Source organism: Fukomys damarensis, unplaced genomic scaffold (genome assembly GCF_012274545.1).
Source record: "Fukomys damarensis isolate Sample0158 unplaced genomic scaffold, DMR_v1.0_HiC HiC_scaffold_39, whole genome shotgun sequence".
NCBI classification, from domain to species: domain Eukaryota; kingdom Metazoa; phylum Chordata; class Mammalia; order Rodentia; family Bathyergidae; genus Fukomys; species Fukomys damarensis.
Genome location: NW_022900951.1, coordinates 6662127 through 6685152, shown reverse-complemented (window position 1 = coordinate 6685152; position 23026 = coordinate 6662127). Strand labels below are relative to the sequence as shown.

The 23026-nt window shown below is 41.3% G+C and overlaps 1 protein-coding gene across 2 annotated transcripts in view; it reads right to left on the bottom strand.

The window, feature by feature from the left end:
* Wwc3 (WWC family member 3) overlaps positions 1 to 21539 on the bottom strand; it is a 63394-nt gene extending 41855 nt beyond the window's left edge. The window contains exons 1-4 of one of the 2 annotated variants that reach the window (XM_010613993.1): positions 21435 to 21539; positions 17781 to 17984; positions 9106 to 9182; positions 7655 to 7734 (exon numbers count right to left, since the gene is read on the bottom strand). In XM_010613993.1, the coding sequence (XP_010612295.1) occupies positions 7655 to 7734; positions 9106 to 9182; positions 17781 to 17984; positions 21435 to 21450 (377 nt within the window). In that variant the 5' untranslated portion in view covers positions 21451 to 21539. The remainder of the gene's footprint in view (positions 1 to 7654; positions 7735 to 9105; positions 9183 to 17780; positions 17985 to 21434) is intronic. The other variant, XM_010613992.2, reaches the window with a different exon arrangement.
* Positions 21540 to 23026: the final 1487 nt, after the last annotated feature.

Below are 23026 nucleotides of genomic sequence, written 5' to 3'. Positions count from 1 at the left end.
GACTTGATAGTTTATAAAATATCTATGTGTCCCATTTCATAAAGTAAATCATAATATCTGTCACTGTCAAAGAACTGTCTTCTTCTGATTTTTCATTTTAATTAAGAGTGCAAGTCAGTGTTTAGACTGTGGCTTACAGATAAAATGCTAGAAAAGTGATAAAGACTTGGGAAGAATAAAAGGCAGTACCAACAAAGACACGTCACACTGTGTCTGTGCACTGTGAAAGAATTCAGCACACTGACCTAGTCTTCACCTTTCCACCCTCTTTACTTTGCACCTGGCCGCTGGGAGGTGAAGTGACTTGCTCAAGGTCCCACAGCCAGTAAGTGATAGAGGTGGGTCCCCAGCCAGTGCCCTCATGCCAGCATTCATCCTATTCAGCACTAGGTTAACAAGAAAAAGTCAAAGGCCCACTGTGTCAAATCTGAAGGCTACCATACAGCCATACAAATGTTATTCCAGGGAAAAGGAGATTCTTTAAGGTTTGTTTGTGAAGGGCCAGTGGGAGAGAAGAGTAAGAGATACAGCTGCAGAAGAGGAACCCTAAGCAGGTGAATGGGCAAGGCATTCCAGAGTTGTTGATTATCAGCCTCTACTGCCGTTATCCTAAGACTTCTATACCATCTGAAGATGTCAAGAGAAGCAAACTAGCGAAAACAAGAGTGCAGCCAAACACTCGCTCAACACCACATCTTGGAGAAAAGGGTTGCCAGGTCTCTAAAGATATTCCATGCTAATACCACAGGCTGCAACCCAAAAGAATGGCAAGTTTTGTTACAACCTTTACCTCTTACATCAGCAGCTCTGGCGAGGGCCTCAGGTAAACCTCCAAAAGCTTCTGGTAGATTCTGTCAACAGCAGGTCCTGGTGGACTGCTGGCCCTGTCCTGCACTGGGAACAATGCTCTTCTTGTTTCTGCCTCCAGCTCTGCGTGCTCTGCTGTTACCTGAGCACCATGAGGTTTTACATGGGTTGTGACATGTACTATGTTAGTGGCACACTGTTAAATGAAGCCTGTTCTAGCCATGAACAATCATAGGCACCTTATGTTCCCTAAGACAGAGAACATTAAATCTAACAGCTAGCCATGCCACCATGTGCTGTCAAACGCAATGAGAAGGCTCGAAGCCAAGAGGCTGAGCATTTGGTACACACCCCTTTCTGTGATTTGAATAGCAGTAAGAAGTAACAAGACTTCTTAAAAATGAAGCCAAAGCACAGTATAATATAATATACAGATGAAAAGGAAATGCTACGGGCCAGGCATGGTGGCACAAGCCTATAATCCCAGCACTTAGGAAGCAGAAGCAGGAGGACTGCCATTAGTTCAGGGCCAGCCTGGGTTATATAGTGATTCAAGGGCAGCCTGAACTACCTAGTGGGACATTTTCTCAAAAAAGGAAAAAAGAAGGAAGTGGTAGTTAATGAGAGAACCGGGCCTATTTATAGAGACCTTCCTAGGATCCTTGCAGTCAGGTAAAGCTTTTAGCTGAGAATCGATCTGCCCTTGCTCAGAGGGTCCCAGTGTCCAAGAATAAAGTGAACTATGTGACAGCAATCAGTGGCAGGAGCAGCAACATCAGCCAGTCCACATAGCATCTGGGCTGCCGTCCATTCATTCCATAGAGCCCTGCCCTGTGCTGTGAGGGACCCCGGGATTAGACGAGGAACAGGACAAAGTCCTTGTCCTCATATAGTGCCATCTGAGTCAAGGACATGGACAATAAAAATAAATCATTAGATCAGGCCGTAACCAGAGTTTTAAACAAAATGAAGCCAAGTTTGGGGATAGTGTGTGATACAGAGTGTACGTTTTTAGATAAGATGGTTAAGCAAAGATCTTGATAAGAGATCACTCACTGATCAGACACTGGCAGAAGGGAGAGATACATTTGGGGGAAAGAGCACTATAGCCACAGGAGCTGCAAATGCTAATTCTAAGGGCAGGATGTGCCTAGCATGCTGGACAGACAGCAGAGTGGCCGGGTGGCTGAGGGAATACATGAGGGATATGTGAGCTTGGGCCAGGAGGCAAACACATCTAGGGTCTGGCCACAGGAGGGTCACAAGCAGAAGAAACATTTAAAAGAATCCCTGTGGTTACCACGTGAGCACTGTGAGTCATAATAGCGGCTCGGTTTAGAGCAGCCACAGTGGAAGCTGTGAGAAGGATCAGATGCCAGGTGTGGAAATATTACACCATGAACAACGGATGTGGTAACAAGGCGGTCAGGACAGCATTCCAGCCATTGAGCCAGTACTCAGGGACATTATCGGTGTCATGGCAGAAAAAGGCATCAATGTCACGTAAGCATGGGAAACTCAGGTTGAAGCCATGTTAAATGAGCTTCCAGGCTGCATGACCACTTAGAGTCCAACACAGAGGGGAATATCTCCACATTAACTGGTATACTCAGCCCATTCTTGGGACCACCCATTTTGGAGACCCCATTTGTCTCTGGATAGTAGTAATACATCACATTATGACAGTTTTTCTAAGCAAGCTTCAGAAATTTGAGAGTAACGAAGTCCAGCAGATCTTTCACTAGAAAAGCTTAATTTCTCTGAAATTGAAACTTTACTATAAATGATGCTATTTTTCTAGACTTTTATACAGAGCCTCAAAAGAAATGCACACTGATATTACATCGAGATATTATCACCAATGAGAGGCAAAGATGCAAGAGATTGTCAATACATTTTGTAGGCAAAGCCACAGAAAACGGGAACATTCACGTAGTGGTCAGAATGCACAAAGGTGTAACTCCTATAGAAAGGAATTTGCTGATAATCAATAACATGACAAACACCTGCCTGCTTTGATGCAGCAAGTCCACTTTAAGGAATTTATCCTGAAAGAACACATACACATTAGGTGAAAGGCTGAAGGGAACTATTATACTGTTATACTGCTAATGGAAGCAGAAGCCCAGCCGAGGTAGAACCCACCAACAATCTTCACAAATTAAAAAAAGACAAAGGGTGAAGGGAGGGCAGGGACAAGGGGAAAAAATGAGAACGAAGACCTGTCATGTAAAGGTACAAGATCCCAATAATGAATGTAAGTGTACTGTATACCTAAAATGTACCAATAAACTCGATGAGGAAAAAAAAAAAGGAACATTCAGAAAGGATAAAAGGATGAAACATATAAAAATAAAATATGAGATCATAGGGGATAATGTCCTCAACTTGAAAATAAATTTCTTTTATCTTAAAAATATAAAAATAAAAAAGACAGAGAATATATGCTCTCTCGCAGAAGTAACATTACCACCCACAAAAGCATTCTTACTAAATTTTTTAAAAAGGAAAAAGAAATTGAACTTGAATCAGAACCAGCCTCTAAAACTATTTATACACATGTGCATAAATAACAGGGATAGTAGATCATGTTTGGTGACAACCTGTGAATTCAAATAGCAAAAGCCAACATTGGGAAAATTCTCTAGGACAAGCAAATTACTTTCTTCAGCAAATAAGTTGTCAGGAAAACAAAAAAAGAGGAGGCGAGATAAAAAGACTTCACATCAACCAAATACACTGTGTGAGCCTCATCTGACTCTGGATCCGAACAGCTGAGAAACTGGGGAGTCACTGGAGAAAGGATGCCTAAGAAGTACAGTATGGGTATTACCATTATGTTTTCAAAAGGAGTCCACAGCTTTTGGGGAGCTATTTATCAATTCAATGTGATTCTGGGGTTTGCTTCAATAAGCGATTAAGAACATAGGGAATGGGACAGGGACATAGATCCACCCAGGCTAGATAGATAGATAGGTAGACTTTCTATCTTTAATCTAGAGAATATATCCACGGCCAGCTCCCCTCTACAACTATTAGCAACATATATAGAGGTTTTTTTAAATACAAAAGGCTCTTTTTTCTTCACTTGGACTCGAGCATAATGATGGATTTCCTTGCTAGCCAGGAAATTCACCAAGATAAACAAGTTGAGTTTAAAATGTTATATGCAGCCAAACTGCTGGTGAGGTGCTCTAGAAAAGAATACACTAGAGATTCTGGGACGCATGAACAGCAGAAAGTTTTCTGGAGGAAAATCTAGGGCTGCTGCTTTAAATGAACATTAGTAATAAAAGCAGAGAAGCTCCAAGTTCACGTACAACAGGTTGTGTTATATGTGCTTATGGTCAGGATTTCGCAGTGGAGGTCGGATAATCATATTTTTAATGTTTACAAAGAGTTTTCAAACTTTCGCAATGAATAATATAAATTTGTAAGTTTTGAATTTGGGGGGGGGGTACTAGGGATTGAACTCTGGCCCTTGCAAGGCAGACACCAGAATCACTGAGCTAAATCCCCGGCCCAGAATTTGCAAGTTTTGATCCAAACATAAATGCCCAAACTTTGATCCCAGAAAAATAATATTTTTCATCTCATCACCTGTGAAACTCAGAGAAAGACCACTAGACTGTTTTTCACTTACAAAGAATTTAGCATGGTATGAGTGCCCATATTTCCCTTCTTCCTGTGAGGCTGTGTCACAGAACAAAGTAGACAGGCAGTGATAACCGAGCTTCAAAGGGAGCTGAGACAATGTGCAGATCAAGAAACAGCTCGCTCCCTGGGAAGCCGCCGGGCCTCTAGGCGGTTGCTGGGCTCAGTGCTGGGTGGGCCCCTCAGGACCAAGGCCAGGTCCAGAGCCTTCCCTGTCACTCCTAGACCTCCCCAGGGGAGGGCGGGTGTCCCCACAAGCTCTGGCAGGCAAGAGGTACCTCCCCTTGGCAAGGGGTAAGTTTACAATCGCTGCTCCCAAGCGTGGGATCATGCTAACAAAAGCAGAAGGAAAATACAAACAACACTGCCCTTCTCTCTTCCAGGAGCACAAATTATACTCCATGTTGGCTGCAGGAGTAAAGTGAAACCTCCGGCTAGGCGGGCTCCTGCTGCCCTGCCCAAACACTGGGAGAAACAGAGGCCTCCTTTTCCTACCCTTAATGACTAGAACACCAAGAGATGGACTTATGTCCCAGCAGGGCAAAGGAAGGCAGTTTTCTCAGTGACCAGCATATTTTCTTTCCTTGCTTATTCAGTTTTATACTGACAATGAAATATAACCTTTGTCTTCAAATAAGGAAATGGAGTGACTCCGAATGATAGAGCAGGTAGTGAGTACAGGGACCCCACATATAAGCCACAGGCAGCAGGAAAGCGAAGAACTTGGCTCCCCTGGGAGGCTCAGGGGCACCGTGCAGCTTCAGACTCTTGGAGAAACCCAGTTACCTTCCTTAGAGCTTCTGCAAATGACAATGAGGCTGACTGCAAACCCCAGTACAAACAATGCTTCACATTACAATTGCAATTGTCCATAACCACTGTGGAATGTTGAGAGAAAGACAGGAACCAACCTCCAATTCAACTAGACAGTCAGGCAACTTTTGATGACCTAGCAAGTCAAATTACTTCCTTGTCTTTACCCATTTCTTAAACAGAAGTGACACAGTCACAGCACACACAGAAGTACCCTACAAAGTGTCAGAGTGTGCAGGGGCTGAGCAGACTGCCCACAGGAAGAAAATGACAGAGCGTGGATCGGTACACTGGGACCCACCATAGCAAGTGGACAAAATGAGTAACAAAACCAGCCACTGGTTAAAACAAAAAGAAAAAAAAAACTGTACAAACTAGGGCTAATTAAAGGAACCTCAGGTTGTAGATCAGTGACATAGAAAAGTGCACACATGCACGCACACATACACTCACGTTGCTGAGTAAAAGGAGGAAAATCAAAAAGTGAATAATAACTTTAAAAGAATGCAGAGCACACTAAATATGTTAATAGGCTTATCAAAATCCAACCGCAGGGGGAATGGCAGTGTTTCTGAATAAATCATCACCTTAAAACAGCTCTTGGGGTCAGTACCTGAGGAAGCCAAGGCCCTCTATGCAGGATCCAGCTCACCATTTTTGTGTGTATCTTCCATGGTGCTTAGATGATCTTAAGAAAGAATGAGCACACAAAGAAATCCTGAGCCAACCCAATCCTGGCTGATTAAGAAAGTCAATCTCGACCTAATGTTCAACAAGGTTTGACATGCCCAGTTCTTATCCTTTACACAAGGCTGACATAATTACACTTGTCAAACACATCCATTTATTACCTCCCCATAAAGAGAGATACTGCAGTCATATTTGGCACACTGTTGTTGAGTCTGTACCTAGGATGAGAAGCATGGCATACCGTTACCTTTATCAAGCATGGTAACCATGCAGATTCCTGCCTTTGCTGAAGGCTAATTAGGTACCAAAGGGGGACTGTCATTAGACAATCTAACACAATCATCACCATTACATACTGTATGTTTGTGGTCCTCTCCCCTAGAAGTCTTACGTTGGAGACCTACTCCCTAATGTGACAGTATTTGGAAGTGGGACCTTTGGGATACAGTTAATTTTGGATGAGGTCATGGGGCGAGGATCCCCATGAGATTACTGTCCTGAAAACAAAAGGAAGAACAATCAGAGCTCGCTCTCCCGCTCTCTCTCGCTCTCTCTCTCTCTCTCTCAGCCATGTGAGGGCACAGTGACAAGGTGACCATCCACAAGTCAAAAACTGGGCTCTTGCTAGGAACAGACTGTTGGGCTTTGAGCCTCCAGAACTGTAAAATAAATGTCTTCTGTGTAAGCTAATGCTATTTTGCTACAGTGGCTCAAAAAGACTAAGATAATCACCATTTACAGATAAGAAAACAGGCATAGAAAGTGTGAAGCACATGCCCAAGTCTAGCAGTGAAGCTCCACTCTAAATCAAGAGAGAAGGATGCTCAGACAACAAGCCTAAAATACCCTTTAGGAAGAAAACAATTCTTTCAGATCAATACTGTCACCATTTGTAAAATAACAACTTTTGCTCAGTGAACTTATTGGTTTGCTATAGCTCACTAATTGAAAGAAATTAATTTTTAAACTCTTAGTAGGAGTAAAGTTCTAATTGTAAAGATAAGAACAGGACCCATAGATAAGACTGTCCAATAACATTTCCTGCAAGGATGGAAATTATTGCCTATTCTGCCCACTGATGGGCTATTAGCACAGTGCTTCTCAACTGGGGACACTGAAATGTCTCAAGACATCGTCGGTTATTAAACTAGAGGATGGGTGCTACTGGCAGGTATTAGGTAGAGGCCAGGGATGCTGCTCAACATCATAGAGAATGGTCCCCACAAAGAGATACCTGGTCTAAAATGTCACTAGTGTCATGGTGGAGAAAATGTGCACCAGCTACATGTGACTACCGGGCACTTCAGATGTAGCTACTGAGACTGAGGAACTAAATTCATTTTTTTTTACTTTAATTAACTTAAACTTTAATTTTAAATAAAAAGTTTAATAGAATAAAACTAACAAAACCCTGAATTTAAAGGTAAATGGTCCTATGTGTCTTAGGCAGTGCAGTTATAGAGAGAATTACATAAATATAAGAATTAAAAGTCATGTTTTCCAGGTACGTCCACTTAAAAAAACAAAGATCTCTTCAAGAAAAAGAGGCTCTGATCCTTAGGACTGGCCAATAACGAGCATAGATAAAGGCACAAACACAAACGTTATGAAGCTTTTGGATGTGTGTCCAGATACCATTTGGGTCAGGACAAGAGGAAAACATCCCCGTCCATACATATAGGCAACTCACTCTTGCAGGGTCTCCACACCCTTTTCTTTGTACTGTAGCTCCTGCTTCATCTGGGCCAGCTCCCGTTTTAATCTGGAAAGCTAAAGAGAAATCACATTGTTTTTCACGAACAAGCACAAAAAATGACTTACAGTTGTTATAGGTGCTGGTCATCTAAGATCCTACTTAGATTGTAATTCCATGCATCATCTATGCTCTCCATGAATTTTTGTCGCACGTGTCTAAAACTACCAGACTCGAAGAATCACCTTGCTCTGAAACAAAAAACCTCTATCCATTGCTGACAGGTCCCTACCCGGATGGGGAACTAGTAACTATGTTCTTTTTGTAGGTAAGGACTTACACATTACAATTAGCAAACCTGAAATGCTTTGTCATCTTTCCTTCTACTCACTACTCATAGATCTCCCCTAGATCCCCTAGACACTACTCATAGATCCCCTCCTGTTTCTAAAATCATGGTCTCCAACTATCTGAAACTCCTTCACCAGGTGAGCTTCTTTAAACAAATTCTGAACCACTCCAGGCCTAGGTCAAAGCCAAGGGAAGGGCCTGGGAGCCTGGACTTTCACAAAGCTCCCCAGGTGTTTTTCTTAGCTGGGCTAAATCTTGAGAACCACATTAAAAGGCATAACCTGGCCAGGGAACAACACAGCGAAGAGGACCTCGCTGCCAAGATGCTTCCTGTGCTTTGTCAAAAATGCAACACAAGTGTTCCCCTTTGCAGGCAACCAAAACAAGACTCTGAAGGGATAAAACAAAGTGACACTTGAATCCAACCAACACCAGGGAAGGAGCATCGAAGCTCTTCTGGTCAAACCCTGTTGCAGATGCCAGCCCTGTACGACTGGTCACCCAGTGGAGAAGGGAAGCTGCTGAGATGGCCAAGGGTCTAGGTCAGCACCCAACTACCCCAGGGCAGCAGACCTGTGACACTACGCCCTGATGTCACCACATCTTTCAGCACCAGGAAACACAGGGATATAGGGTACTTCTGGCCTGGCTTTAAAATGAAACTTTTTTTCCTTCTAGCAGAAAAAAAGTACAAAGTAAAAGAAAATGCAATAATAATCCATGAAATAGAAACTTTCCTTGTTTGGTTTCATTTTTGTGGTACTGGGGATCAAACTCAGGACCTTAAGCTTGCCAGGCAGACATGGCGCCACTGAGCTACATCCCTGGCCCTCATGAAATAGAAACTTTTCAAGGGGTAAAAAATGAGAACCAAGACCTGTCATGTAAAGGTACAAGATCCCAATAATGAATGTAATTGTACTGTCTACCTAAAATGTACCAATAAACTCAATAAAAAGACAAAAAAAAGAAATAGAAACTTTTGCTAAAATATGAGTGTTAGACATACTAATTGGCCACAAAACAAGCCAGGTTAAGTAACATGACATAAAAACACATGCAATGCTTCTCACTGTCAAAACACTAGTTTTACTTACCCTATCCCGACGACTTGCTATTTCTGCTTTAATCTGGTGTGGGTCATACTTTGTATTTGCTGAATATCCAGAGTAGGCTAAACAAAGGGAAAAATATGTTATTATAGATCTTCTAAAATATATAAATACACATAAGGAACTTCTGGTTCATAATTTCAAGTCTCAAATTTACAAGAGGACACCACTAGCTCTTCAAGAGTTGATGTTTCACAAACTTGGATATGCATGATGTTTGATTTTTTTTGTATGGGAATTTGCTATATGATTACACATAAGAAAACATATAGCTAAAGGTAGACCAAAATTCTTTATTTCTCTTACAAATCTACTAGGGCTATAAAACATACAAACACAGAAGGGAAGAGAAGCATGATTATGATATGGAAAACCTGTGGTACTAACCCATTTTTACTTACTTTTCAACACAACACATAACATGAAAGTCACTGAAGGATGGAACCAAAAGGTTACTATGGTTATTGTGTGTGGTTGTATTACAAATAATTCATGTTTATTTTCTTCACATTTATTATTCTCCAGGTGAATAAGTTTTTGATATGAGAAAGAAAAAAACTAAGAATAAAATTAAAAGGGCAACTTTATCTAGTATGGTGTCCAACTGGCAGGCTGGAGGAAGGCTTGCCCTCAAGTTGTCTATTCCCCAGAAACTGAAGTGAGTTGCTCACACACTTTTGTTCGAGCAACTTGTTAATGGATGGTTAGCTAAAATACACCACATAGTTCAAGGTTTTCTTAAACAGTGCAACAGCACATATGATTTAAATGCTTTTTACAGACACAGCGTCATTAGTATGAATAGCTAATACGTGGTGTGAATGAGCACCACGGAGCTGTTTATATACCATGTACAGTGCCAATTTCTGTCCACACAGAGCTGCAAACCTTTCCTGGTGTTCCAGCGTATGGAGCAGTCAGTGTCTGTTTCTTATTTCTACCACCCATTCCGCACATCTACAGCCATGAGCTTTTGCACTGTGACAACATGACTTCTCTTTTTTAGCTCATTTGTCTTCCTCTGTGAGTCGCCCCTGCACCGTAACATCAGCCTCCTGGTTACTGTCCTTAACACACCTGCTCAGAAGATCCATCTGCAGGGCTAGGATACTTTCTTTTATTCCTTTGATCGGGGTGCCTTGGGCTGAGAGTTATACAGTTAACTTAGGTTCCTACAACTAGAAGCTAATTCAAAATCCTTCCCTGACTTTATATTGGAAAGGATGGCTCAAACCTGTCAAGTAGCTTACACAGCAAGATTATTTAAAACCTCAATTAGAACCACATCCAAAGTTAATTTGGGCAGTTCAGATCTCTCATTTTAAAAACAGTTCTATGGAAAATCTACTATTTAAACCCCATTCAGTCACAACTTCAAACAACTGAATATACTGGGAATAAATATCTGGAGAAGCTAAATGTCTGCCAGCTTATCTCAAATTTTCTTATACTTAGAATCATGATCTCTCAAAGACATGGAGTTAAATATTTTTAAAATAGAATTCTTGGGCTGGAGATGTAGTTCAGTGGTAGAGTACTTGCCTAGCATGTCCAAAGGCCTGTGTTTAATCCGCAGCACCACCAAAAATAAACCAAACAAACAAACAAAAACCCAGAATTCCTTCTTAAATGAGAATGTCTGTTTCTAAATCCTGCAACTTCAACCCTGGCTGACTCATGGGCTCCATTTAAGATTAGTAATGAAAGCAACACCTCAAATAATGCCTTTAAGAGGTTAAAAAAATTATATAAAATCTCTATATTACACTCCTAGGACTTCAGTCTCCTAGAACCAAACTTAAATGCCTTCTTAAATGCCACTTACATGGGTGGGAGGCAATATGGAAAGGAGAGGAGGGCTTGCTGACTCCTCCCTTAAACATGTGTTGAACTTGCCAATTTAGCAGGCAGACAAGCCAACAGTTATCATCTAGGACCTTTCCTATTAAGAATTGAAAGTAACCCCACCACAAAAGTTCAACAAAGTTAACTTCAATGCTAAACATTAGTAACAATATCTGGAAATCATCATTACTAAATTTCTTATGTATCATTCATAGGGAAAATTAGCAAAGACTTGAAACACACACAGGAAGTGTAGACAGAAATCCGTGGACAACCCTACACAGCCTCTGGAGGACTGTTACATGACAATAACTTTCCTTTTTGTCCCACCCATGGGTATTAGTTTTCTTTTACTTATAGCTGAAATGTCCTAGAAGACGGATTTCACTTATATGGATACCATTCATGTTACTTTTGCTATGGTCTTTACAATTTTAAAACTCTATGTGTGGGATGAAAAGAAGTCAAGTACATAAGATTATGAATACATTTTATCTCCTGATGCTAGGAATAGTTGTGAACACTGGCATAACTTTTAATAGAAGAGTTCAATTTATAAATAAAAATCTCAGTCCCTCAGATCTGCTGGTAAGTCTAATAGAACCACTTATACCAATTATAGAATCCAAGGAATAGCTCAAGACACCAGACCCCCTTTTTAACAGCATGCACTCCACAACATTTATAAAAAGATCTTCCTCTCATAAGCATGTCTCCAATCTCAAGGTTTATGATAAGGAACAGACTTCCACCTCCAAAATTCTCTTCATCCTAGGAGAGCAGTGTGCAGACCTATTAAAGTAGCTTAAGGAATCTGCTCACACACATAATATTGCTTTGAATGATAAAAGCAATTACAGCTTAGCTGGACCATAACAATGTAAATTATTATACCTTGCTATTATAGGGTGCCCTTCACATTTATTTCATCCATTGTCATGAAATCTTTGTGAAAGGGAAACTATGACTATGTTTCTCCACTTTATAGATTAAAAGACTGAGTTTGTAGTGACTTGATCCACACTACATCATCATTCATTTGATTTGTGTCTAAAACGTGGACTCCTGGGGAATTATCTCTCAGTAAACACATGTGCTCTGCTATAGCCTTCAAAATTGAGGCTTGCCAACTCATAACGTGTGAAAAATCCTTTGTGATCCATTTTTTTCCTGCCTGCTCCAACATGTTTATATGATGGAAAACAAAAGGCTGATCAGATTGACTGTAGTCCTTATCCTAACCCAGACAGCAGATGAGAAACACCCTGTAACAAGGCACGGAAAGAAGATAGTCTTTGTGGGATGGGCTTGGAGCCTCAGAAAGAATGTTGGCAGGACTGATAGCTGATAAGGTCAAGCTTCACCACCACCTGACCCAAGATTCCGAGGTGAGTCAGCACTTTCTCACCAAAGATAAGGTCGACTCTTTCCCAAGCACCCCAAAGAAACTTTGGGTGTATGGCTCCTTGGAGCTGGGATAACCAAGCCATATTCCTACTACTAAAAGAGAAGTTCAGTCAATCTAAGCCAGTGGCTCTTAACTTGGGAATCACTAGGGGAGCTTTAAAGAAGCAAACAACAAAAATGGCTGGCCCTATCCAAGGCCAATTAAATTGAAATCCCTCAGCATGGAGTCCAAGCAGTAGTCATTTTTTAAAAGCCCTCCAGGAGATTTGAACTTGCAACCAAGGCTGAGAATCACCAGTGTAGACCATAGGTTGGAAATCTTTTCAGTAAAGGGACTGATATTAAGTATATTTGGCACTGGCCCCACACAGTCTGTCTTGAATACTCAATTCTTCTGTTTTAGCTGCAACAGACGATAAGGGAGTGAATGGGCATCACTAGGTTCCAAGAAAACTATTTGTGAACAGCACCACTGGATAGAATTCAGCCTATAGGCCTGATGAGAGTTTGCAAACCTGTGGTTCAGATCGTAATTCTACCAGCAAGAATTTCTTCCAAAAGAGCCTGCACATGGTCATATAGTTAATCTGAATGTAGGCAGAGGCTAGAGTTTCTCAAGAATGAAGGTGTAACTCCAGAAGAAAAGTTTCTGAGATAATAATGCAGTCAGTGTTAAAAGAAGGGCAAATACTCTACAAAATGGAGCTGTAGAAAAACTACTGGGTGTGTCACTGAGAGAATTAGCCCACTGTAGAACAGAATCATCCCACTGTTGTATGTACAAAGTGTAACACAGGAATGGGCACCAGACAATGAGCTCAGAGACTCATAGAAATAAAGTACAGTAGGCATCTTGCTTCCTGGAGACATGTATGCTCTAATCTAGCAAAGCATCTGAATTTGTTTTAGTCAGGAGCAAAAAAGGTCAAGGCTTGGATATTCTTAGATACCAGATGGCCCAACAATGACACCAAATCTTTCCTCTCCAGTGAACGGGGTTTTATTCCAGTGATTTTCAGAGCTCAGGGGAAAATCTGTGAAGGGTATGTGCCAGACACATTTCCCCTCCTCCAATCTTCCCAGTTAGTTCCTGTTCCCAGTTATTGCTTCACTTTTCCTTACAATCAGTCTTTAAATTGTATCCTCAACCTTTAGTATATATCAACATCAGGTGCTAAATAAAAACCTGTCTAAAATAGATGATTAGTTTAGTGATCCTACATAAGTCATGAGAAAGTCAAAAAGTAAGAAGTGATCTGTTTTTCACTTGCCCCTTCAGTGTTGAGTAATTTCCAACTTGTCGATGTATGAGTGGTCTTTATTTTCAGTTATAACTTAGAAATGGCAGCAGAAGGCAGTAAGTGTTCCAGAAACCCAAATGGCTCTTCTGAGCTGCCTCTTCCCAGTCTAGGAAATAGTATAGAGAACTGAAGGGTACAGTACAAGCAAACAGATCTGGGTTTGAATGCAAGTTCTATTATTTATTGCCTGGGTATGTAACCTTGAAGAAATAAGTTAGCCTCCCTGATATTCAGTTTCTTGAGAGAACAAGGAAAACCACAACATGTTCTTCATGGCATGGCAATCATAACGATATATATGAAACTTTAGCTTATGGAATAGTTATTTCCTTTCCCTTCAATGTATCACTGATGCAAAGAAGTAATGGCAAATAAATCCAGGTGATACTCAGTTCCCAGTACCAGAACAAGGAGACACCTTCCAATTTTAGAGGAGAGCTGGCACTGAGCGAGATCTCAGTGCCATGAGATCCGTGTAGCTGACTAGAGCAAGGTGAGATTGGATACAGCCACAAGCAGCTCCCAACATGGGCCCAGCCCCTCTGGCATGGGTGTATGAGCCATCTGTGAGATCATGACAATTCAAGCCAAAAGGATCACTGTACTGAACTTTACCCTGTGGCCAGAAAGAATGCATTTGAGTCATGACTAGCAGGGTTTTCCTCATTGTAATCAGCAATTCAGGTTAAACAGCAGACTGAAAGAGCCTGATGGAAACCCTAGGGACAGCAGCAATTTGATAAACCACTTGGATTAACTCCTAGATTCCACTCATAGTTGGCTTTTTCCCTGGTGAGCTGATAGGCCCCAAGAAGCTCCACTGGCATCTCCAGCCCTTTCACAAAAACAAGCAGGCCCCACTCAGGCCTCCAAAACAACCTCCCCACATGGAGGAACCGACCACATATATACCCACCAAGACTGTGAGCAAGGGAATCTGACAAGCATGCTACAACCTCAATACCACAGTCTTCATCTTCCTCTACAAAGAAACAAATGCTACTTCAAAGAGAGCATCTTGAATATTTCTTTTTACCAGGCATTAATAAAATTCCATGGGGTTTAGAAAGGAATGTGACTGAGCCTAATTCCTTATCTGCCTAAATGTCAGGAGGGGGTACGAAAACTAATCTTCTTCAATGCCTCAGCTCCACAGGTCTCTTAAATACTGAACAACATTACCTGATAGGCTCTGCACTACATAGGAGCTCCATTTGCTCCCCCTCAGGGTAGGTACTCCAAGCACCTGCCATGTCTGCATCTTTAAGGGCATCCAGTCCAGAATTCCCATGCTTGGTGCAGCTGGAGTGCTGGCTGCATTAGCAGTAGCCAGTATATAGTGCGCACCTTCTCCTGGCTCAGTTTTTCTTTTCAAACACTGGCCAAGAAACTTCCTGTCAAGTTTTTCTGATACATACTTCTTCCATTCCATTCTTGAAAGACTGACTTGAAAGCCTCCTAAGGAACCTCATGAAATCTTACCATGGAACAGATAAAGTACCTAAGGGCTACTGGAAAGACATTATTGGGATGAATCTTAAGAAACTGCCAATATTTAGCCTTTCTTGAACTACAAAAATGGCAACTTTTTATGGTTCAACCTTGTTTCTGGCAAGTAGCTTCGTGAAAGATTTAGAATTGCTAACTATATGATCTTAGGACCAATTATAAGCCAATGCTTCCATTAGGTATAATCTTGAGGCACCAAGTTCATGTGCTTCTGATCCTATGAGATCACCAAGAGAGACCATATGGAACTATAAAGGTCATCTCAATAGATTTCAAAAGATCAAAATCTTAGTCTCTCACCAAATGGAATTAAATTAGAAATCAATAACAACACATCTTTTTAAAAATCCCAACAACTCACATCTGGAGAACATATAGGTCAAAGAATAAATCACCAGGGACATGAGATAATGTTTTGAACTGAATGAAAATGAAAAAATATAACATACCCAAATTTGTAGAATGAAGTTAAAAAGAAATAGGGGAATTTACACCTTTAAAGGCTATGTGAAAAAATAAGAAAGGTCTAAAATCGGCGATCTATGTTTCCACTTCAGGAAGCTGCAAAAGGAAGAACAAACTCAAGGCAAACTAAATGGAAAGAAAATAGTAAAGAAGAAAAGTCAGTACCCTAGAAAACAGACAAGAAATAGGAGGAAAAAGGAAAACCCCAAAGCCAGTTCAATGAAAAACAAACAAAAGATAAACAAAATTGACAAAATTTTAGCTAGACTGATTAAAAAGAGAAAAAGAGAAGATATCAATTATTGATATCAGACCTGAGAGAACATTACCTCAAAGTCCACAGATGCCAAAAGGATAGAAAGGGAATCTATGTGATTTAGAGACTTGACAGCTCTAATCAACATTTGGCAAACTCCCTAGGGGCCAAGTCTGGCTTGTTATCTATATTTATACTTTCACTGGAGCATAGCCAGACATACTCATTTACATGTTTTCTACATTTCTGCATAAAAACAATAGGACTATCTCAGCCTGAGATCAAATGGCCCACAAAGTCTAAACTATTTATCCTTTAGAGCAAAGTTTGCTGACTTTGTATGAATAGAAAAATTCTTTCAAATACACAAATCCAAAAACCGATTCAAGAGATTAAAAACCTGAATAGCCCTATATGTACTAAAGGTACTGAACCTGTAATTGAAAACATTCCCACAAAGAACTCCAGGCCCTGGTGGTTTTTCTGGTGAGTTCTACCAAATAGTTAAGAACCCCTTAATACCAGTCCCACACAAAATCTTTCAGAAAACAGGAAGGAACACTTTTCAATTCATTCTATGAGGCCACTATCAGGCTGATACCAAAATCAAAGAAAGACTGTAAGAAAACTGGAAAGAAGAAACCAGCCTCTAAAATTCAGCATTGAGCTAATCTATCACCTTTTGATGGAAAGTTAAAAAAAAAAAAAAAACTTGGGCGGAAGATTTAGCTCAGTGGTGCCGCTGCCTGCCTTGCAAGCACAAGGACCGGAGTTCGATCCCCAGTACCCCCCCCCAAAAAAAAAACTTAGTCACCTCCATTCCTTCAAGGCACAAGGTAACAGAAATATCTTAAATTCCTATTACAGAGGCAAAACTGCACTATTGTCCATAGTGTATATGCTTTTTCATCTTCAACAGCAGCTGTAATAAAAAAAGAACACAAGTCGTGTGGCCCCTTGGGATTAATTCGATTCTGACTTATTACACAGAGTAAAGCATGATCATATCTTTAATGTTCAAAACTTTATTACTAAGGCCAAACAATTGGTGACATGGCAGTATGTCATAAGTAGGTCCCCCTACTTAGTGGTACCAACTTTATATATTCTCTCTAAACTCACTGGTGCCAAGGACAGTGGTAGCCATGTGCACCTCTGGTGGGCTACTGAATGTGACCACTCTGTTCAGAACTGGCTCACACCATGACTGTGTCAGTAACAAAAGGTTTTGGATTCTGAAACAGGACGTGGTTCCCTCCATATCCGAGCACCTGCTAAGTACTAATGAAACAGGAGGCGACCTCCAGCAGCCTCTGAAACTATGGCAGGGTTCTTTTGGAGAACAGCAGAGTCCAGCCACCTTACTTTCAGGTCAGCAATTACTTCAATTTTCTGGGTTACAACGGGTTTCTGCTCCTTTAGAAACCTAAAAGAAAGCCTAAAAGAGACCTCTATAGAGAAACAGGTGCTGCAGACTCCTGAATCTTCCCACCCAGAATTGAAAAACCCAATGTGTAGGTTTCCCAAGACATCACTCCAGACATGCAGAATTAACTGCAGTGACCTCTGAATGAAGCCCTCTTCCAAAGTGACAGCCATGAGAAAGGAGGTTGCTTCATACCACAACCTGATATTGTAACTGCATATTTGTTTTTCACCTTTTGTCCTGAAGATAAGCTCTACGAGGACAAGGACCTTTCCTCTGTTAGTCACCACCATATTCTAGTGTCTGGGCACAAAGGAGGCACTTGATAAATATTGATTACCTAGCAGTCTGTGACTGGAACCTTCATAAAGCTGTCTTGAGTGTTTACAAACAACCTAGCAAAGAGATGACCATGAAAGTCATGCACATTCACCAAAGACAGTCAACTCACAGCTGGCATATGAGCGGCTGTCATCCTCACATAGTGTGTGCAGCTGCTGGTATTCCTCCTGAGCCAGTTCCAATCGCTGCTGCTTGATCTGGTAGATTTCTTTCTTGGCATTGAGAGCCTCCTGGGCTACAATTAAATACTCTTTCAACATCCGCTCCTGCTCTCGCCTCCACTGTTCTCTTGGATCCTCAATCTGGGTAAGCTCTGAAATGAGAAGGGTAAGAACACAAGTTGACTTAAGGGTAAAATCAGTAGACTGATAAACAGTCAACAGGTATACTGCTGCTCAATGTGAAAATGAATTATCTACTAGAATGCACAATATGGAAAAGTCTACAATACCTATTTCTATATCCACAGTTGAGACAAGAAAACTCTACAGGTATAAAATAGTCCATTCGAGAAGGGAAGATAACACAAGGCCATTTTTACACCATAAAGACCACATTTTAAATGGGCATAATTGGAAGACATTAACCCAAATGCAATTGGCCTGTCAAACTAATCTATTTATAATGTTCTTCTCACTGACCTCTTCATTGCAGAATAACAGAAATACTACCATCTGCTGATGTAGCTTGCCCCTCTTCTCCTTTTCCCTTTCCAAAGATTCATCACTAAATTCCACCCATAGTCCCCCCATGCCCACCCTGCCTTCTCACTGAAGGCTCTCAGGAGGGCCCACATATTCTCAACACCACCCTTTCATAGTACCCAAAGCAAACGCAAACCAAATGATGACACTACACGCTGCTTGGCCTTCTGCCTTCCCATTCACAGTGAGCAATGCCATCTGGACCTCCCCCCAGCCACCCTGGGAACCCAACCTGACTCATCCATAAAGAACTCCTGCTCTTCCCCCTGCTAGACTACTGAAGAGTCATCAGGAATTGGTGACTCCTGCCACTGGATATAATCTTGGCTGGTGACATGTTCTCTTGCCTGTCTCCCCTTAGTGCAATGAGACCCACCAAAATGCCCTCCACAATCAGCCCAGTCTCTGTCTTGAGCCACCATGGCCATTCTCTATACACTCACAAACATCACCTTCCCAACCCGCTGCACTCTCTCCCACAGGAAGCTCTCCTATAACACAAAGTCCAGTTGCCCTGGCATGATAGGAGCCCTGAAACTCACGTGCCAGCTTCATCTCTGTTTTCTGTCCTTTTCCTCACAGATATCCTCTTCCCCAAGGCCCCACATACACTCATTGTGCTCATCTCCACTTCTTTTATGTTGCTTCTGTCCTCTTCTGCCCATCAGGAAAGCCCACTGCCTCCCAACACTCACTACAAAGACACTTCTGGTTTGAACCTTCTCTGGCCCTCCCAGCACTGCCACTCTTACCACCTGCCATATGGCACATAATTATTTTTATAGCTTTTTGGTCTCCCTGTAAACTAAAAGCCCTGAATAGCAGGGGAACGGACTGAATTGTCTTTATATTCTCAGTACATTTGCTTCATCTGTAGAAGAAAAGGTTATCAGGCCATAAAAAGGAATGAAGCACTTACGCCTGCTACGATTCTGAGGAACCTCAAAAACATTATGCTCAGTGAAGGAAAGCAGAAATAAAAGCTAAGATAGTATATGATTCTATAACTATGAAATGTTGGGAACATGCAAGTCCTCGAGGACAGAAAGCAGACTGATCACTACCAGAGAGTACGGAGAAGGGAATGAAGAGTGACTATTTCCTAAGGATGAATTTCCCTTTGGGGCTGATGAAAGTGGTTTGGAACTAGACAGAGGTGGTGTCTGTACAACACTGTGATTGCACCAAATGCTACTGAATTGTTTACTTTAAAATGGCTCATTTAATGATCTGTGTATTTTACCTGGAAAAGGTTAGATATGTAAAGTTTATGTTAACTTTATTTTAACACACACACACGCACACACACACACACACACAAGCTAAATGCTCCAAGGTAGGAAAAACCTTGTTGATACCCCATATGCAGCCTTGCACTCTGCCACCTGAGGCTCTTACCTTCCTTCTCTGGACCTTAAAAGCTCACATAGAAGAGCAGAAAATCAAATATCAGAACCTGACCTCATGATGTATCTTGGTACTTATTTTGTAATGGTACAGATCCCAATGATGAATGTAACTATTATATACCTAAAATGTAACAATAAATTTAACAGAAGTTAAAAAAAAAGAAGAAGAAGAAGAATCTGACCTCAGCTCTTGAGTTCAGATTCAGTGGGCCTGGGGTGGGACAGTCAGGACTTCTGCACCTACCCGAATGTTCCTGATGTTTATTCAGCTGGGAGATCCAATGTAGCTGCCAACTGGCAGATTCACACTGTTCCAGTGCCCTGGAGGCTCTTGGGAACCTCGAAGGCTATCAACACTGTGACCTTCTGGTCTCCCCCAGCCCACGCACCATTGACTTGCACAGTTCCAATTTCACTATGTGATTCCTCAGATTCTGTGCTTTAAAGAGGTTAATAGCTGAGCAGTCAAGGGTTGAGGTTCCAGGTGGGCTTCAAGGAAAAAGGTGGTATGACCCCAGCACTTCTGTGTTCATCTACCATCTCTCAAATGCTGGATCATCCCTTATGCTTCTGATAGCTGTAAGAAAGTCACTGGTGACGATTTTCTTTTTAGGGTTCATGCCTACTTCTAGCATGTCAAACCCAGAAGGGTAGAGATTAAGTCTTAACTTCCTGTGTGTCTAAAGTCTGAACAGAGCAGGCAGCACTGAGGTGCTCTATGAATGTTTGCTGTGATTCACAGAGCAAGCCAGCAAGGAACATCATTGGCAACATGGGGGCACAGAGCCGTGAACAACCTGGGTTTACAAGTTACAAGAGTGATGGGCCAAAACAGATCCTCAGCTGCAGCATAGCAGCTGGCAGGCTTTTCCAGCAAGGCCATATAGGGCACACGTCTACAACGAGACAAAGCCTCTGAAGTAGGATTTGTCCCAGGCACTATCCACATTTGGGGTTGACCCACTCTCTGTGGTGGGGCCATCCTGTGCACTGTAGAACATCTAGCAGCAGCCGTGGTTTCCATCACTGGACGTTGGTAGCAACTCTCTCAGGCATGGCTATAGTGAATGCCTTCAGTGTCAAGTGACCCTGGGGGCAAAATTATCCCAAGTTAGGGGCAAAATTATCCCAAGTGGAGAACCAGTGCTCCACACAGTTCTACAAAGGACACTGGTAAGGTCACAGCCTATCACCTTCTAGACACACACACACACACACACACACACAGATCAAAAAGCTTGGTGTGTTAAAAGCAAACATACATGACAAAATGATATTAAGGTAACCACTTGGGCACTTACTAGTCCAAGAACTCAGAAGTGCTATTTTGTAATAAACAAGCTTTTCATTAGGAGAAGTATTTCCATTTCCAGACTGCCTGGGCAATTAATTCCTTATATTAAATATTACAACCCTGCATTAAATATATTCATGCAGTCCTCAGTAAGACTTAGATGAGGTACAGCCACACTATAACTGCTTTTTGAGAATCAGCTAATGAAAACTGCATATTAGAGGTAGAAAACCCTGTTTAAGGTTGCACTGGATAGTAATAATTATTTTGCTTTACAAAACAAGGTTTTAGCATTTCTGTGATTCACCCTGAAAATTCAGTCACGTGTATTGGTGCAAATATGGAATATTACTTACTATTTATGTGGTCCATATAATAAATTCCAATTTGTTTATCATATACGGTTTCCCATCCTAAAGGAAGTTCGTCCCCAACACAATCAGCAAAGGTCAATGGCTTTGTTATCCTGCAAAATAAAATAATGAAAACAAATTTGAAAGTCAGGTCAGTTGTATATAATTTTGCTGAATCTAGAGTCTAGAAGTAGGCCTTAATACAAAATTATACATCATCTTATCTGTTTTTGCCCCTGCTATGTGGTTGGAAATTTAATTCGCCAGCTTTGCCTAAATAATAACTATATTAGTACACTCACAATTAAAAGCATATCTCAATGTACATTTTAAATACCAGAGAAAACACATATTGATAGTTACCAACAAAACAGGTAAAACAAGCATCTTCTTCCACCATTATGTTTAATGAGGCAATGACTATGGAATGCAGCTTTTCCAGACTAGGAAAGCACCAACGCTCTCTGCTCCCTCTCCCTGAGAAATGTTCTCCCTTATAACTTTGTTTCCCTACAATACACATGAAAACCAGCTTAAATCATACAAAATGCACCTGTAGTATTTTCATCTACCAGTGGTCATAAGTTAATGAATCAAATATCAATCACTGACCAAACGGAAAAAGTCAGGCAAGGCAACAATACAAGATACCTTCTGAATACTTCCTGCTTTCCTTATACAATAGGAATGAGAAATTTCAAAGGGTCCTTTTTGTTTTTCTAGAGAACAACATCAAAGGCACAATATCGACAAACACCTCTCTTTGGGGAAAATCTGATTAAGGAAACCTTGGCTTGACAGGATACAGAAAAAGAAAAGAGTTTTCCATGGATTGAAGCAGAGCTTCCCCCTCCCCCATCCCTGTGATCATGCTGATTGACAAGACAGTTTTAGGGCAGCAGCTGTTATATAAAAGGGGCGCACCTATAATTGTCTGAGTCTGAGCAGCTATCTCTTTGGTTGTCTCTATAAATGCACACTGACTGGTATGCATGGGAATCTGATAACCTAAATTTCACAAGTTCAATCCTCCCACTTCTTGTGTTCAAGTCCCTGGCCTCAGGAAAATGAGACATCACAAGTGCAGTAGGCCCCATGAGACCAGTATGAATTTTGAACATGTGATTTCCCCAAACTGGTTTGACCACAAGGCTATCTCTCCCAGTAGTGTTGAGAAATTGATAAACACTATCAGAACAACACTGATTTTAATCTTCATTTTAAACATATGGTTTTAAGAACTTAGAATCAAAATAAACACAGAAATGTAGAGAAGGTGAGACAGGCTGTGGACTTCCTTCCAAGGATGACACACTCACAAAAAAGCACATCACAAGATAAGCCTATTGCACATTCTGTGTCCCATCCAGCAATGCTGGCATCTGCAGCAGAATCCCTTTACCAGTTAGAATGGTGTGACAGCGGCACGGTTCCAAGTCAAGCAGGCAGTGGCAGTGTTGTACATGATTTAGAACCTGAATAGGACCAAACCACAACAAAAGCAATCCTACTATAACACAAACTGAGATCTGACTATATCCCTACTATCCCAGCTTAACAATATTCATAAGCTTACAGAAAAATGATCAAATACA